The 19,633-nt window shown below is 34.3% G+C and overlaps 1 protein-coding gene across 4 annotated transcripts in view; it reads left to right on the top strand.

The window, feature by feature from the left end:
- Positions 1-19,633, top strand: part of LOC308258947 (sodium channel protein type 2 subunit alpha) — a gene marked incomplete at both ends in the record, with an annotated part of 93,480 nt that overhangs the window by 49,837 nt on the left and 24,010 nt on the right. For all 4 annotated transcript variants that reach the window (XM_080689584.1, XM_080689582.1, XM_080689581.1 and 1 more), the window contains 3 exons: positions 6,255-6,734; positions 16,433-16,553; positions 18,340-18,494. In XM_080689584.1, the coding sequence (XP_080545710.1) occupies positions 6,255-6,734; positions 16,433-16,553; positions 18,340-18,494 (756 nt within the window). The remainder of the gene's footprint in view (positions 1-6,254; positions 6,735-16,432; positions 16,554-18,339; positions 18,495-19,633) is intronic.

Genomic DNA, 19,633 nt, shown 5'->3' with positions numbered 1-19,633 from the left:
TCAGTTCAGTTTAGAAGCACACAGGTTATTTGGTACATAGTAATTGTAGTGGAGCCAGGAACATTGACTTAAGAAATACTGTCATTTCTGTACAACATTAACCATGCACAGTAGCGCTTTACTGTCTTGGAAGTATGGGAAGATAATAGGAAGATAAATATGACACAGTGCTATGACACTTACTCATACAGGAAAAAAAATAGAGTATTATTATGTGTCCAAAATATGTAAATGAAGTGCTGTATGTTAAATTCAAAAAATGGAAACATCACTTTATATTCCTAAGGTTGGCCGTGAAAGTGTGTGTCAAAGAGTTTGAATTTGAAATTGCGATTTAAGATTTTGTCTATGTGGGAAGAAAGATGACCATTTAAAACGAGAAAAGTACACCCAGTGGTTGGGGAACAGAGGACAATAGACTTTGTGATAAAGCTCAGGCTCTTATACTTTAAAGAAATAATACTACGTTGTCTGATTAGGACTCAAACTGGTAGAATATAAAAAGGACTACCATGAACAGTATTTTTGAATCTACAACTTATAAATTTTATTTCCTTTCATATAAGAATAATTTTCAATTTCCAAAAAGAAATATGCAAAATGAAAAATATTATTGTAATACCATAAATTGCTAGATTTCGCAGTCCTCAGTATTATCTTAGATAATTCTGGGAGTGTTTGCTGATTTGTTTGTTTTGCAGTGTTGGAGATTGGACCCAGGGCCTCACAAATGCTAGGCAAGTGGTCTTCCAGGGAGCTACATCCCTGGCCCTGATTTATTTCTCAAGTACTAAGAAACATGAACAGTGAGCAATTCAGATGTATGAAGAGTAGCTTAAAACCTCACACATTGATTTTCAGTAGTTTCCATGGGTCAAGAATTTGGGAGCAACTTATCTGGATGATTCTGGCTCAGGACCAGCCACAAGTTTGCTATTAGGATTGTCTGAGATTGCTGAAATCCTGCTAGAGCTTGACAGTCCAAGAAGGTTCAACCTCATGGCTGTTGGCAGGCCATGACAGTTCATTGTTGGCTATTGATTGAGGATCTCAGTTTCTCTCTAAAATGCTTCTCAATGGGACTGCTGAGTATCTTTATGATATCACAGCTGGCTTCTCCCAGGGCAGCTGACATAAGAGACAGGAGAATTCTCTACATATGTTTTTTTTTTCTTTCTTTTTTTTTTTTGGAATTGGGGATCGAACCCAGGGTCCTTCTACCTCTAAGCTACACCCCCAACCCTTTTTAATTTTTGTTTTGAAACAGGATCTCACTAAATTGCTTGGGCTGGTCTAGAACCTGGTATCCTCCTGTTTCAGCCTCCCAAGTACTGGGTTTACAAGTGTGAGCCACCATGCCAGGGTTATGTTCTAATCTTGAAAATCATATTCCATCACTTCTTTCATGTTCTTTTTAGTAGAAGCTAGTCATTAAAAAGATCTCATACTTTAGAAATTATTAAGTCTTATTTTTTGAAAGGAAGAATATCAAATAGTTTGTAGATATATCTGAAAGCCACTCCAGTCTCTAATACAACTTTAAAATGGTCACTTCTATAAAAGTATAAGATGAGCTGGGCGTGGTGGCACACACTCGTAAGCTCAGCATTTGGGAGGCTGAGACTGTGGAGGATTGGGGTTCACGGACAGCCTCAGCTACTTAGTGAGGCCCTCTGCAACTCAGTGAGACCCTGTTTCCAAATAAAGAATAAAAAATATGGCAGGGGGTGTAGCTCAGAAATCGAATGCGGGTTCTATCCCCAGACCCTAAAATAAAGATGTGACTTCATTTCTCACACATATTTGGCACACACAAGAGAAGAAAAGAAAAGGCAGCAAACCAAATTCTTTATGACAACAAAGAAGGGTCAGGCTGTAGCAGGGAATTCAGAATGGAGCAGCAGAAAGTCAGTTGGGGACCAGATTGGGTAGAGTTTAATTTATGGAATGTCAGACCTTGCATAATATGAATCAATGTTTCCTTTAGGCAAGTCAAAGCTCCATTGACACTGAGAAATTATGTTTGGGTAAAACTTATGTAGCAGGAGAATACAGAGTGGATTGAAAGAGAAAGAAGCGAGCCCATCATATAGCTATTCATTTACTGAAATGTATTACATCTCTCTAATATGAAATTGTACAGACAATTCAAGTTTAAAGATAGTTTCAGGAAGTGTCAATTATCTATACTTATGGATGATATTTAATGTTAAATTCAATTGCTATGCATGCATAAGAATGAGCAAATATTACTTTGTATTCACTAGCAAAAATTTAAGTTCTCTGCCTTTAAGTGAAAAATAGGCTCTTCTTTCTTTTTGACTAATAGTTAAAGAAATGTTTTGTGATGTTTGGGATATATTTTGGGAGTAGCTAAGGTGGTAAACTCTTCATATTTATTATTATTAAGGATTTTCTTCTCATATCACTTTTACTTAGGTCAGGCTAAATGAACTTGATATATTTCTCCCACAGTGTTTGCTTTCCATCTTTACTAGAATGGTCCTTCAGAGATAAACTGGCATAACTTCCTTTGAACACATATAAACTGCCCCATGGGGCTTCATAACAATAGCTGTGGGTAATCGCTGCCAGGCCTAATCTCTGGCAGGAGAGAGGCAGAGCAAAGACTCCACTTCCCTGTCCAGTTTTATCAGACATTCTTGGTTTCCTGACACCACTGCCAGATCCTTTTACACGTTCAAGGCAGGTGCTACTAAAAGAGAAGATGGGTTTTTAAAGACAGCTAGTTCTCCAAGTAGTGGACACCATTTCCTCTAAGTGGAGGTGAAGCAGTAGTCTACAGGAAGGATGTGAGGTTTGTGGTTTCTCACACATCGAAATCAAAGTGGAGAAAGTTTTAGCATGCACATTAAATTTCAATTGGGGACCTCAAATGGAAATACTAGTAACATTTTCCTTTCAAGAGACTAATTTGGAGAACATATGGAAGAGGTGATTACACTCAGTGAATTGGCAGTCAGTCCATGTACCATTGTGAAAGAGGATTCAGAGTTTCAGTCTCTGAGTGAGCCTGTTGAACTCTGCTCACCTTATGCCATCACTGAATACACCAAACACTTGGGCCAGCTGTCACGCAGATACCTTAGTGACAAAGGAGATCTAGAAAAAGTGATTGGCTAGATTCACAGCAGAATTTGGGGGGAGAAATAAGATAATGGAGTGATTGTGCTAGAGAAGGGAGGTTGGATACTGGTGTCAATGATAATAATAATTGAACTTTCTCAAGAAAAAATTTTTGCACCAGGAGCTGTTCTGATAGTCACATGGATTCTTTTTTTGAGCCCTTACAACAACCTTTTGAAAAGTACACTCAGACAATTATTTTATTTACAGCTAAATAGATTCCCATTGCTTGTTTTATTTAAATGTGATAAAGTGATAAAACAGCATTTAATGATAGAATTTTGATTTTTACTAATACCCAAGTTCTAAAATACGTGCTCCTTTAGTACAGAAAATAAAACTGTGGAACCAAGAGTGTCATGAAAGAATTTATAAGCAATTATTTTGCATAGTACAACCACAGGCAGACTGCTAAAAATAAAAACAAAACAAAACAAAACAAAACAACAACAACAACAACAACAACAACAACAACAACAAAACACTTTCCAGAATCTATAAGAGAGAAAAGTCATGTTCAGGGAATATTTATTTTTCTCTCAAAGTAGAATACCATTAATTTAGCAGTTTATAACAGATCATAGAAACAATTTGAATACAATTATAAAACTTTATAGTAATGACTATAATCATTGTAAAAGTTTAGAGAAAGGAAATATCATGGGCTGGGTTTTAGCTCAGGGAGAGAGCACTTACGTAGCATGCATAAGGCACTGTGTTCGACCCCTAGCACTCCAAGGAAAAAAAGAAAGGAAATACCAATGAGTAGAAGTGAAATACTATTTCCGTATTTATTTTGCAAACATAGCAATTAAGAATAAAGACCTCAAAATTAGACTATCAAAACAGAAATACAGCCCTCTACTTACTGTGATCTTGGATAAGCCACTTGAAGTATATGGTATAAAGCTGAAGTATAGAAGCTTAGAACAAAGCAATAGTAATTACTGCCTGTGAAACTACTGAAAGAGATAAATCATGTGAATTTTATGAAAATGCTTTGCACAAGATCTGGCACTTACCAAGGGCGCAGTAAATGCTCCTTTTACCATTAAGCCTAGAACCTGGCTTTAGGACATGTTCTAAAACATCTTTAGATCTACTAGCAAAGTTTTGCTTGTTTAAAGAAGAATCCACTCTGGTGTTCTATTGCACAGTACTGTGACCATAGTCAGCAACAATGCATATTTCAAAATAGCTACAAGAGATAATTTTGAATGTTTTCACTACAAAGAAATTACAAATGTTCCAGATGATAGGTATGATAACTTCTCTGATTAGATCATTACATAAGGTACCAAATCATCACAATTGAACTCTACAAATATGTACAATAAATGTGTCAATCAAAAATAAAAATAAACAAGAAAAAAATGAATCCAGTGTTGGACATCACTGTGGGGGGATTGATTGACATAGATCAAGAAAATCCTCTCATTAGATAAGGACAAATAAACCTTAAGAAATTGATGTTAATACACATTTATGAAGCACCACAATTTAGTGTGTGTTTGTATTTGTGTGTGTGTGTGTGCGTGTGTATATGTTCTTATGGATTGAACAAATTGGATTTTATCTCTGAGCTATACCTTCAGAATTGTTTAATTTTCTATTTTGAAACAGGATCTTGCTTAATTACCATACATTGGCTTTGAGTTTGTGATCCTCTTGTCTCAGCCTCTCAAGTACTGAGAATAAAGGTGTGTTTCACTGGGCCCAGCTGCAATTTGGTTTTGTAATAGTTAAAAATTTAAATTTAGCATTTAATTTGTTGTTCTTCTTTTATCTATTCTTCATCCAAATACCAAATCCAAAGACAAGTCAAAATAAAACATAATTTTATTTGTAATTTCTAAAAGCAGCAGATCTTAGGATTGTCACAGGACATGAGAAATAAACTGACAGATTGGTTTAGTACAAACTCTCAAAATACACTTAGTCTTTCTTGAATCTTGCATCTTTTCTTTTATATTTATTTTTTTGTGGCACTTGAATTGAACCCAGGGGCTTCCTACCTCTAAGCTATATTCCCAGTCCTATCTTATCTTATTCTATTTTTCATTTGTAAAAGGGTCTTGCTAAATTATCATGTGGCAGCCTCAAACCTGCAATCCTCTTGTTTTGGCCTCTTGAGTATTGGGATTACAAGCATGTAAAACTACAGCTGGTGGGATCCTACACATTTTTACCTATGTTTTCATTGGAGTTTTACTGAGAATCTTTTCCGGGATATTGTGTGTGTGTGTGTGTGTGTGTGTGTGTGTGTGTGTGTGTGTATGCGTGCACACGCATGTGTGCTAGCTACTTGTGTTTGCCCTTCCCCCTTTACCACTACATCTTTCTTCTGTTCTGTATTCTTGGATAATTGTCAATCAAATCCTGAGGAAAAAATTATAATAGTCTTGTGTTCCTGAAAATGCCTGATTCCTTAGAAATTTCTGAGTGTGCACAGTGGGGTTATTTCAACTGATTTTCTCATTCACTCATATTGTGGGGCTTATTTTTGGAGACCCATGGTAGTCCGTTAACTCCACAATCTTGAATTCAATACTAATGTCATTACTATTGCATAATAATAATTCTTTATCATATTTCTAACTATTGTATATGTAGAATGGCCGTGATTTCCTGAATCAAAAAAGGTACTTTTGATCCAGCAAAAAAGTATATTTTTCTCTAATTTAGCAAGTCATCTTGGTTTAATAAAAGGCCCAAAGGCACAAAACTCAATTGCATTTAAATACATTGGGACTGTTTGGATTTTATGCTTAAAATTATAATAAATTATTAGTGACCTACCACCACAAATAAAACTTTTTCTCTTATAGTTGTCCAGATTTCTCTCAGAGAACTGAACCTAATATAGTTTTATGCAACAAAGGCTTTGGTAATTTTAATAAGTAAAAGGGAAATAGTGTTAATCGTATTATGTGATATTGGCAAGGTATTTTTTTTATTACATTCACCTTTTCTTCAGGACAGTTTATCAGCAACCAGAATAAATATCTAGCATAAAGTAAGAAATGAAAACATACTGAAAAACTTATAGTTAAAAGCAATTGAAACAACAGAATATTGTGATCACCCATTTTTCTATTGTGTTTTAGGTTCTGAACCTCTTTCTGGCCTTGCTGTTGAGTTCCTTCAGTTCTGACAATCTTGCTGCCACTGATGACGATAATGAGATGAACAACCTTCAAATTGCTGTGGGAAGAATGCAGAGAGGAATTGATTTTGTTAAAAGAAAACTACATGAATTTATTCAGACGGCCTTTGTTGGAAAGCAGAAAGCTTTAGATGAAATTAAACCTCTTGAAGATATAAATAACAAAAAAGACAGCTGTATTTCCAACCATACCACCATAGAAATAGGCAAAGACCTCAATTATCTCAAAGACGGGAATGGCACGACTAGTGGCATAGGCAGCAGCGTAGAAAAGTATGTGGTTGATGAAAGTGACTATATGTCCTTTATCAACAACCCCAGCCTCACTGTGACCGTACCCATTGCTGTTGGAGAATCTGACTTTGAAAATTTAAATACCGAAGAATTCAGCAGCGAGTCAGATATGGAGGAAAGCAAAGAGGTAGGGATTCTGAAATAAGAGAATATTTTGGCATTCTGAGTTTTTATTGCATCAAAACTACTAGATATTTTTAATGGCATGCTTTCTCCTGTAAGAAAATGGGAAATATCTATTGACATATTTTAAGGAAAAATGGTGACTGATAAGATAATGATGGGTTTAAATATAGCTCAACTAATGATAGGCTGACTAACTTTTTTCAAAGGTTCATCTTTTGAATTCTTGATAACAAGCCAATTAATGTAATGTTTCTAGGTATCTTAAAACAATTTTAAATTCATGAAAATGCCTCATTGTGTGAACTTTATTCCTTATAATTCACTCACATGAATAGTTTCTAGAAAAATACTTGATGAAAAGTTAGTTCCAACTCACATTTTGTTACATTTTGCCTTTTTTTTCTTTTTTTTTTTCTTTTTTTTTTTTTTTTTTTTTGGTGGTACCAGGGTTCCTGGAAGCCCTTCTACCACTGGACTACACTCCCAGACCTAATATATATATATATATATTTTTTTTTTTTTTTTTTTTGAAACAGGGTCTCTCTTCAGCCAGAGAGACTGGTTTCGAACCTGTGCGATCCTCCTGTCTCCGCCTCCCAAGTGCAGGGATTACAATCGTGCGCCACCACACCCAGCTACATTCTTGCCTCTTATAAGATACTTCATAAAGTGTGATTTCTATTTAGTTTTCCCACATATGTTATTTTGTAGAAAATTGGACTCATAGTTTTCTGTTTACTGAAGTAAATTGTTTTTTAAGAAACAGAAATTCATGATAAGGAATCACAGTAAACATATTTTTAACACTACTGAACCCAGCCAGGCGTGGTGGCGCACGCTTGTAATCCCCGTGCTTGGGAGGCGGAGACAGGAAGACCCTGCAGGTTCGAAGCCAGCCACACTGGCTTAAGAGACCCTGTTTCCAAATAAAAATATAAAAATAGGTCTGGGAGTGTAGCCCGGACGTAGAAGGGTTTCCAGGAACCCCAGTACCACCAAAAACAACAACAACAAAAACCACTACTGAACCCAGTATACACTGTATAAATAAATAAATAAATAAATAAATAAATAAATAAATAAATAAATATTAATGCACTACAGAGTGTAAAGTTCCAAGTTTATTAACTCTGTAAAAGTCTTTATTGCTTAAAGTATTCTTTGATTTATAAGAAGAGAATGAATACCAGAGTATGGTTTTGGTTTGTTTTGTTATTACTCTACAATTTAACCTGAAGGATTAGAGCAGAAAGAATTTAAAATCTCAATATATAATTGTTTAGGTATATAGAAAAGAATATAAGATTTCCTAGTACTATAGCTTGTAAAAGTCAACAAAACTAACATTCAAAATTTTTCTCCTTCCTTTTTTGAATTGACAAGGAAACCAAATGACTCTTTTACTTCTATTAGTGTTTCCCTATTTGAAGAAAAATAGATGGCATAGAGGAAATTGTGATACTGAAAGATAAAATTTCAGTAGTATAATCCAGTCATGATAATTATATTATTATACAGTCAATATAATGTATATTATAGTCATGATAATCATGGATCAGTTAAAATCATGAAGAAAAATATATTTCAAAGAAGAGAACTTCAGAGTAATTTAGCCTATAATCTATATTTATTTGACAAAATTGCTAAAGTATATGCTATATTCCATTTTTCTTATTCTTAATTTCTTATTAAGTGGTTAGGTAAAAGTAAACTTTAAACAGGAATTCTGACAACGCTTAAATGCAGGTACTAAAATTTAACATGATAAGTAAAAGCACCAGAGTTACCAGTTTCACAAAATAACTGATGAGATTCAAGAAAAATGAGTAAAACCTTAGAGCCTGAACAAATAACTACTGTAATTAGGGGAACTCAAATTAAACTCAGTCTATTAGTTTTTAGTTAAATTTTAGTGCCTTTTGAGGTGTGAATTTTTTGACATCTTGTCTTCTTAATTTTTAAAACTCCTAAAGCCTTAGGCTATTCAAAAAACATGTATATCTTCTTCTCCTTCTTCTGTACTAGGAAATGAACCCAGGAACAATCTACCTCCGAGCCATACCCTCAGCCCTTTGTATTTATTTGTTTGTTTGTTTGTTTATTTATTTATTTGCTTTTATTGATACATTATAGTCTCACATAATAAATGTAAATCATGGTGACAGTGACATACATGCACACAGTTCATGGTGGGTCCTCTAATCCCCACCTCCTCATTTCCCTGCCTATCAATACAGGGTACAAAACTGACACTGGTATAGTCACATGTGTGCACATAGTTGATGGTAGTATTTCCACTAATGAACCTCAGTCTTTCTCCTTTCCTACCCTTAGATCTCCTCCCTGGATCCACTGAGGTTTCTCCTCCATTATCTGGAGTCCTTCTTGTATCCCAGTTACTGCATATACTGCACATTTAGAGAAAACATAGAACCCTTCACTTTCTGTGATTGACTGATCTCACTTAACATAATGTTCTCCAGGTCCTTTCATCTTCTTGCAAATGATATAGTTTTGTTTTTCATTGCTGAGTAGAATTCCATTGTGTATATCTTCCATAATTTTGTAATCCATTCATCTGTTGATGAACATTTAGGTTGTTTCCATAATTTGGCTATTTTGAATTGTGCTGCTGTGTGAATGTGGGTATGCATATATTACTGTAGTTATCTGGTTTTAACCCCTTTGGAAAGATATCCAGTAGTGATATAGCATGATTAAATGCTAGAACCATTCCCAGTTTTCTAAGGAATCTCCACACTGATCTCCATAGAGGCTGAACTACTTTGCAATCCTACCAACAGTGTAAAAGAGTTCCTATTTCCCTATATCCTTGCCAACACTTATTGTTATTTGACTTCTTTATGACCCCAGCCCTTTTTATTTTTTATTTTTGGAACACGGTCTTACTAAGTTGCTGAGGACCTCATTAAATTGCTGAGGCTGTCTTCAAACCTGCAACCCTTCTGTCTCAGCTTTCCAAGTACTGCGATTAAAAGGTATGTGCCATAAGACCCAGCTAAAAGCATGGGTTTTTCTTCATTTAAAACCATTAAATTTGACATAAGAGATGTCCAGTAAGGTCTAGGTTATAGTACGGAAATCCTCTTTCTTTCTAGTTTTTCTTACTGCTAAGCTTTTTAAAATTCGTTTTCTGTTTGAGTGAAGTTGACTGTATGAGTTAAGTACTCCAAATAATATTGTGGACTCAGTATTTTGGAAATGGAAGAAAATAACTAATCTTCCCATTGGAAATAGAATAATTTTATCATTTGAGTTGTGGTACCCTCTCAATATTTGCCCACATAGGGATTGTCATCTTCCTATTGCAGTTTATTGTTAATTGTGGTTTTTATCAAGCTTTCTGGGTATAAACTCACAAACATAAAGGGAAAGAATAGAGAGAGATTTTGATCTTTAAGAATTTTACCTGGTAGGTATCACTCCACTGGGAAACAAAAGAAAATTGAAATAATTTTTCAAGAATTTCCAATACTGCCACTTAAAATATCTTTGTAGTGTCTGTATTCTAGTCATTTTTGTTGGGTAGTGCTTTTAATTGATTATGTAGAGTTATGTTGCTCAATATCAAACATAAAATATTAAATATGGCATGAAGCTTATTACTATTGCTTTCTAAATGATTTCTATACTTAAAGAAAATAAGAGGGACTTTACTTTTTTGGAACATCTAAATAAATTTCCTTTTATAGGGTAGACTGAATGGATTACGAGGTTGTTCAGATGTCTAAACTAAATTCTCTGTTTTTGCTAAATTTGAGTGGTATTCTATCAGTTTTTTGAATGTCATCTGGAGTATACCATTTAAAATTAATGTCATATCCATATATTTTGACTTGTATTATTTTAACAGTATCTAATGTAATTCCTTTTGTGATTTTGAGTAACTAATTTTCTCTTTTTTAAAGTTTTAAAGACTGTTGTAGCCATGCTTGGATGATAATTTTTTAAAGTGATATATGGTAGTGTTATGTAGTAGTTGTGACCTTCACTGCTTACCATTCTTACTTCTCACAGGGGTAAAATCAAGCTGGAGTCATCAAGAATGCAACTCTGGTGTTTTTTAACCAGCCAGAGACTCGTGCAACCACTTTTACCCAGGTTACCCAAGCAAGTTGTGTATATATAAATATAATCCATTTAATTAAATGACTTTTGACTGGCCTGCATGTTACTCAGCTATGATCCTTGCCCATCCATTGGCAGTAAAACAAAAATATGCACAGCTGCTATTATGCTGAGTCATATAAAGCATGGTCAGGCGAGTCTGACAAGCCTAACTTAAAAAAAAAACATCAATTTAGCTGCTAACTTTCTCCATAGGTTTTAATTTAAATTATATTTTATGAAATTAAAAGTGCATGCCTTTATGGATTATTTAATTTCTGTTTAATGTTGCAAAATTTTGAACATGCCAAGGGTCTAAAGGAGAAATATAGTGTTTGAAAATTTCTTGCAGAAAGCCTTTCTCTCCTCTGCTTTTTTTTTTATATATATAGCCTCAATTAGTGTTCATTTTTGGTGTTTTTTGTGTTATTATTGTTGTTGTTGAGTGTCCTACTAAGTTTTACTAAAGGGTATCCTGAAAATCAATGCAATCCCTATCACATATTTTTAAGACAAAAGTCACATTATGTTTTTCATTTACTAGATTATTAAGTAAAACAATTTTGCAGTGTTAACTCATATGACAGTACTCAGCATTTAGAATAATCACAGCCAATTTTTTTAAAAATACAGGACCTTATAATACAAGGCTTCTACCAAAAAATGTATGTAATTATTATTACTTATAAAAGTAAGTGGTCAGTGCTGTTCAGAGCAAGTAGAATTGTTCAGTTCACTTGTTTCCTAATAAGTGAGAATAGGTAATAAAGAGAATCTAAACATCTACATTTTTCCAAAGGAAGAAATAAAACTTGTCAAATTAGGCCCACCTTTAGCCAGTTCATCTTTTGGTTTCTTGATTGGGTAGCATTGTTTTTAATGAATGATGCCTGGAGTATTTACAGGCAACTTATATTTAAATGTTCTTCTTTAAGTGCATAAATTGCAATAGTTCCATATAGTGGTACACATTTGACAATATTAATGAGTAAATATGCACTTCACTTAAAATTGTCATATTTATGACCTTATCTGAAATTGAAGATTTTTTCATCTTAATTTGATTCATCTGATTTTTATGGGTGTTTTACACATTTTTATGTTTTAATCAACATGTTCTATTGATATATTTACCTCTTACTTGATGTAAAAGAAGTCATAAAATTGATATGAAGAAAAGTTTTATAAATTGGACTTTCTTGCCTACATTTCATGATAATAATTTAAAGTAAATTTGTTTCATGAATATTCCAGTTTGTATTTACTTACATTCTAACTTAATGTATAGAGGAGTTTTTAATATAATGAGCTGATACTAAGGTTTATGATGTGAAACATGGAAATTCACAATACTTTCTTGAACCTACAATGTTTAGTTACATACTCCAGTTTACTACCTGCTTTTAATTGGTAATGTGTGGTTACATTGTGATTCATCAATACAGTTCTGCTAGGGCACAGACAACAGTCCAACCACTGATTCACCATGGACTTTGACAAGATGATTAAGCCTACATTTCCCTATTGAAATAGATACTGGATTGACCAAGGTTTAGCAGTAATGTGCTGCTTAGATTGTCTTTGTAAATTAAGTACCAGAAGTGTAAATATATTCAAATGATATATGTTATGAGTCCTGTGCTGTTCCATATTAGGAGAAGACAAGAAATGATGAGAAGACAAGAAACTGCCTCTTCTTAAAGAGGCTCCCTTTACTCCTAAGACTGCAGACCAATACACACAGAACAGAAAGAAGGAAAACAATGCTGAAGTGATTCAATAGTAGTTTTCCTGACTCCAGAATTAAAACTAAAGTTCACTTCATAGACTCACCTTAGGTCAGAATTACTGGCAGTTTGGTTTTAAATTAGCATTCATAATTCTTTTTTTTTTTTTTTGTGGTACTGAGGTTCTTGGAAGCCCTTCTAGTTCCGGGCTACACTCCCAGACCTATTTTTATATTTTTATTTGGAAACAGGGTCTCTTAAGCCAGCGCAGCTGGCTTCGAACCTGCGCGATCCTTCTGCCTCTGCCTCCCAAGCGCAGGGATTACAAGCGTGCGCCACCACGCCCGGCTTAGCATTCATAATTCTAAGAGCTGTTGATCATTGCTTATATAATTCAGAATCTTGAAAAATTGGTGTTAGTCTGCAGATAAAGGCAAATATTTTTGTATCCCCTTGAATGTAAAAAAAGCATCAAACAGGAGATATTAGAAATAGTTAATGATTGAATAAGAGTCTATGCAGTGGATGTGTGTTTACACAGCAAGTATTTATTAAACACTAACATTGATGATAAAAGGCATGATATTTACTAAATATACTTAACTCTGTAGAGATATTCTAAAAATATAAAGTACATTCAAGTTATACTTTTGTAAAAGTAATAACATGATCATTAAGTAGATATTTGGTTTCAAGAAAAAAATTGCAAATTCTCTATCAGTATTTAGTTGCTGCACTAAAATGAACAGGAACAATGCTCATTCCTAAAGAGAAAACATAGTAGTATCCTTTATCATTAGAATTTCCAGTGATGAATCCTAATAACAAATCTTTATTTTTGTACTGGTAATTAAACCCAGGTACATTCTCTCTCCAAGCAACACCCCAACCCTTTTTATCTTTCATTTTGAAACAGAGTATCCCTAAGTTATAGTGCTCTGGCTTTGAACCTGCAATCCTCCTGTCTCAGACTCCCAAGTACTAGGATTACAGGCATGCACCTCCGAGGCCCAGCTAATATTCTCTAATTTTATCCTTGCTCCAATTGTTGGGTGAATTGTCAACTTGAACAAGTAATTGAAAACAGATGATTGATCTAGTGATTTTTTTTTTCATTCATTTAACAAAAGCATGTTGGTGATTCCATTCGTTCCTAGTGCTGAAATATATTGGTTGTATTATCCATGGACCTAGAGTGTGTGTTTCCTCACTCCAGATGTCTTATAAACATGTTAGAGAGACCCATACTTAATCAAAGGTCAAAATGTATAATAACAAGAATTACGAGCAATGTGGGGTACATATGCCAAAGTAAAGGAAGAATGGAAGAAATCAGGAATCTAGATGTACTAGGGAGACTTTATGGAAGGGGAGAAGCATGTGTGCTGTAAAAGTAGCGAAGAAGAAAATGGTTGTGGTGACACAGATCTTCCCAATGTCATGTGGAAGAAAACAGCCCAGCTACTTGGCAATAGGAGTTACGGTAGACGCTACCAGAATCCTAGGGGAAACGTTTCAATGTTTTCAACCAAGATTTCCTGTAATACTTTGGTGATGGCTCCCATTCACTGTCCAGAGCTAGACTTTATTCTGTTGTGAAGCCCTTCATTCATTTATCCATGCATCCATTCACGTTTTAACGGTTTTTATCGAGCACTTGGCAACAGACTCAGCACTGATGGAACTCTGATGCAATCATTCACTTGCCAGAGCCAGCCTAGCATGTGGAGAACCCTGAATATGGATCCTCAGGTTTTTATTGGACCCAATACTTTGGTGTTTCATCTTAGAAGAAAATATTTTCAAATTTTAATGTCAAAAATACTATGGTCAAGTGCTGTGTTATATCTGCAATTAACAATCTTCAAGCACCTAATAGTATATATTTTTATTTCACTGTATTGGAAACATTTAATAACCACAAAACTCATTCTAAGAAGACAGGAGTAGCTAACATTTATGCATCTATCACTGATATCGTTAAACTACCCAAGATGAAACATCCATTCTGTGTTTTCAGTGTAACCCTGATTCTTAAAATGAATATTTTATAATTCTTACTGTGCTTTGTCTGTAGTTACATAAGATTTGATTAAGCTTCAATTTGTCTGATTATCTGCTTCATATTTCAACATCCTGCAGATGACAAGATCTGTATTATCAGGTCCTCAATAAGTAACAGCTACAAATTAATTGGATGGATTAAAGGAGAGGATATTTTAGTAAATTCTTTATCAATTATATGTATATAAACTCAACTATATAAGAGAGTTTAACTGAAAGAGAAAGATATAAATCAGGAAAAGTCTAAAAAATTAGAACATTTGTAATCAATATCCTTACTCTGGTGTTTCATCTTAGAAGAAAATATTTTCAAATTTTAATGTCAAAAATACTATGGTCAAGTGCTGTGTTATATCTGCAATTAACAATCTTCAAGCACCTAATAGTATATATTTTTATTTCACTGTATTGGAAACATTTAATAATCACAAAACTCATTCTAAGAAGACAGGAGTAGCTAACATTTATGCATCTATCACTGATATCGTTAAACTACCCAAGATGAAAGCATTTTCAATGTTACTAATTGATGTCAAACATACATATTTTTATTTCATCAGAACCAATATGTTAGGTAAATACTTCATCTGAACTTATTTTCATAAAGCACAGGAGTCATATTCCTAGAGAAAAATGTAAAGCACAGGAGTCATATTCCTAAAGAAAAATACATATAATCCTCATCCCAAACATAGAATCTTCACATTACTTTCTACAGCACCCATTTGATTCTAGTTCAATATACCTCAGTGTGCATTTTATCATGTGCTTACCTCATCCTTTTGATAAAATAGCTCTTTTCAGCTGAGCCATGTCCTAATGTTATGACTAATGGTAATAACATTGAAACAGGTTCGAGAATGCTGCGGCCCAAACTACTCTGATTTCATGTGGCACTCACACCTGGTCCTGAGCCATCCGTGTTTCATCTTAAGACCAAGCTTAAGACTGGGATCCCTGTATTTACGCCGATCCCAAGAATAACCTGACCAGGCTAAAGTTAATGCATTGCAAGACTTAAGTCAACTTTTTTCTATTTTGCTGTTGTTGCTATTTGACTTAAACTAAAGGAAAACAGAACAACAACCAAAAATTCATTTTTGCCTGTACTAACAGGCCAGGTAAGAGTGCCAGAGTAACAAGTAGTTTCCGAATGCACAAAGAATCATAGGAGTGCATTGGCCAAAGAGAATGCAAATATCAGCTCTTGCTATATAGCTAACAATATGCTGCTCTTGGGGAATTAGACAACTCTAGAATATATTTAATAACAATTAGTAGTATATGTTTTCATGTCAATGAAAAGTGGATAAATTTAGATTGTTGCTGTTTATGTGCACTTGATCAAATCTTTTCTGCATTTGACATGAAAATACACTCGTGCAGCTTTGTTGGTTGGGTCACAATTTTAGAATAAAAAGAACTATACAATTTACAAACTAATTTGCCAAAGCAAGATCACAGATGAGCAAAATGATTCTGGTGGCTTGCATAAACTTTCTGCAGGATTTTACTTAGGAAATTAATTACATGGGCTTAACCAAAAGTCATTTCAGCTGTTAGCACCGTATACCAAAGAAAGAAAAAAGTTATACTATCATGCTCTATCTAATCTTGTGACCCCCCACCTCTATCAAAGCAGATTGGCAATATATTTAAGTTTCTCTTAAATTACAGATCAAGAAAATGCATACAGAAGATGGGGGGGCACACCTTATGATTTATTTGTATTAAGATAAAGAAAAATATTTCAAAGCTTTTCTGTGGGATTGATTTTCAGAAGCTAAATGCAACTAGTTCATCTGAAGGTAGCACAGTTGATATAGGAGCCCCGGCGGAGGGAGAGCAACCTGAGGCGGAGCCCGAGGAGTCCCTGGAACCTGAAGCCTGCTTTACAGAAGGTGAGCAAAGCAGTAGCAGGAATAGCTTACCCATCCTTCCTTTCTACCTCTATCTATCTGTAGTACTCCAGCACTAAGTACTGTTCATTTATTTGATATTCTTTGATTTGTTTTCCATGAAAAAAATAATTACAATTTTTAAGCATAAGGTTTAATAAGTGATATTAGATACTTTTCTTTTGGGGGCTTCTGTTCAATTCTAAGAAACTCTTCTAACTGGCTTTTCTGTGGCCTAAAACCAAATCATACATAACTCTACTTAGGTTTTAAAAGAAACGTTTAAAAAGAAAAACTAAAGAATCCCAAAGTGGTAATTTGTCATTTACTGTTTTGTCATAGTATTGTGAGTGCTAATCGATAAATATTCATTAAATATATCTGAAGAAACAATTACCTATCAGTCAATATATTTTATTATTTCTTAACAAATATAATAAATTATACAAGGCTAAAATTACTATAAGTTATTTGATCTGGGGAAAATATGCCATTGGAGTAATTTAAAGATTTGCTGAAGTCTAAAATTAAATTAGTAGAAGTATAGATTATTTATATGTTGTAATAATGCTGTGTAACAAACCACATAAAACCTGCTTTTCTATCTCCACTCCTAATCCCTTCTGTGTAACTCTCAGACTTTTCTGTTTCCAAGTTTTGCTTATATCAGTTTTTTCACTCTTATATCTGCATGTACTAGACATGATTTTTAAGCATTTTTCAAGATCTAGCCCCAACTACACTTCTTTCATAGTAGTAGGCTTTATTGATGAGCTCTTATAAAGCTTTGTCTTGTGATATCTGCTGCTTTTTATAACTATAGCATTTGCGAACAAATCATCTCTGTTTAATAAAAATGCACATTCTTTCAGGCCAAACCTGTTTTACATGCTTTGGTATTATGCTATAATTTCTCCATTACAGTTTTTTGAATATAGCAGGTATTCAGCAAATATTTAAGGGCCTTTGATCTAGTAGTTCACAAATTAAGCAAAGGTATTTATTACATTGTTACTGAAAAATGTCCAGAATTAAAGCAACATAAATACTCAATAATGGTCAAATTTTTATATAAATTTAGTAAACTTATTTAAATAAATATTATGAAATGTTTTGTAAATCTATTTACTTATGGTAAGACAAAATATTTATATTATACTATTAAGTGAACTAATCAGAACCCAAATATATATAATTTCCACATAGCATAAGGATAATAAGAGGAAGCTGGAAATATTAACTTTTACTAACTTTATTGTTCTTTTTTCTATTTTGTGTTTTTATAATGTAATATAATTCATCATAGTATTCATGTAAAAATAAAATAAATATTTATTAAATAAATTATTAAGAAGCCACATGGGCTTTGCTGGGTGTGGTGGCACATGCTTTAATTGCAGTACTTGGGAGGCTGAAACGAGAGGATTGCAGGTTCGCAGGCAGCCTCAGCTACTTAGTGAGGCTCTCCACAACTTAGTGACATCCTGTCTCAAAAAAAGAAAAAAAGAAAAAGAAGAAGCCATATGGGGGTGGATCTCTTCTGGGGCCTATGGTCCTCTTTGTCAGGGGAGCTGTTTTTGTCCTTTATCTTTCCTTGGATTAGAATAAATCTTGCACTCCTATAAAAAAGCCATATTAATTATTTTGATTTCAATAAATGGAAGCCATCTTTAAACATAATTACTTACAATATATTAAAAGAGAATAATGCAGATGAATGTCTCACCAACACAAATATATATGGTTGAAGAGTAATTATTTTTTCTTCACTTATTCTCACCTCTTTTAGACTGTGTCCGGAAGTTCAAGTGTTGTCAGATAAGCATAGAAGAAGGCAAAGGGAAACTCTGGTGGAACCTGAGAAAAACGTGCTACAAGATAGTGGAGCACAACTGGTTTGAAACGTTTATTGTCTTCATGATTCTACTCAGCAGCGGGGCTCTGGTAGGTGGTATAAACTCTGCTCCTTCACCTTCACCTAAGCTCCTTTCCTTTCCCTCTAATGAGCGCATACTACCTATTTTGAAAATCGGTGTTTGTGAGAATTAAAGACAAAAATGTTTGATGTGTTCAACACAAAGTAAAAGGCCAAATAAATAGCTATTGTAGCTGTGTATGTGTCTTAATAGAATCAAACCCAGGGTTGTCTGGTGTCTTGGGATATTTATTTATTTATTATTTATTATTTATTATTTATTTATTTTTGCTGTGCTGAGGATGGAACCCAGGGGCATTCTACCTCCAAGCTACACTCCCAACTCTATTTTTTATTCTTTATTTTGAAACTGGTTTCACTGAGTTGCAAGGGGCCTCACTAAGTAGCTGAGACTGTCCCTGAACTGCTATCCTCTGGTCTCAACTTCCCAAATGCTGGGATTACAAGACTGCGCCACCACGCCTGGCCTTGTCTTGGGATATGTATTAATTAAGTAATTAATTTATTAATTTATTTATTTATGGTGGTACTGGAGTTCTTGGAAGCCCTTCTACCTCCAGGCTACACTCCCAGACCTATTTTTTATACTTTTTTTATTTGGAAACAGGGTCTCTTAAGCCAGTGTGGCTGGCTTCGAACCTGAGCGATCCTCCTGTCTCCGCCTCCCAAGCATGGGGATTACAAGTGTGCGCCACCACGCCTGGCCTTGTCTTGGGATATTTAAAGAGGGAGTCTTCTAGCCAAGCATGGTGGTGTAGCTTATAATCCCTGCTCTTGGAAGGCTGAGACAGAAGGATCACACAAGTTCGAAGCCAGCCTCAACTACTTACTTAATGAGGCTCTCAGCAACTTAGTGAAACCCTGTTTCCAAATAAAAATATAAAATAGGTCGGGGAGTATAGCCTGGAGGTAGAAAGCCCCTGGGTTCCACCCCCAGTACAACTAAAAAAAAAAGAGGGATTCTTCTGACTTATGGTCATCAGAGGCAGTTCTTATTAAAAATGACTAAGCAGATATAATGTGGAATTATCATCCCAATATCAAAAGTTCCATACTATAGGGAACTTAATTGTCTTGTTCATACTACTAATAAAATTACTATACTGTAAACTATGATGAGTGGCACATAGTATGTTAATTTAATTAC

The sequence above is a fragment of the Muscardinus avellanarius genome (genome assembly GCF_963383645.1).
Source record: "Muscardinus avellanarius genome assembly, chromosome: 2".
Classification (NCBI taxonomy): domain Eukaryota; kingdom Metazoa; phylum Chordata; class Mammalia; order Rodentia; family Gliridae; genus Muscardinus; species Muscardinus avellanarius.
This window is presented reverse-complemented; position numbering and strand designations above follow the sequence as displayed.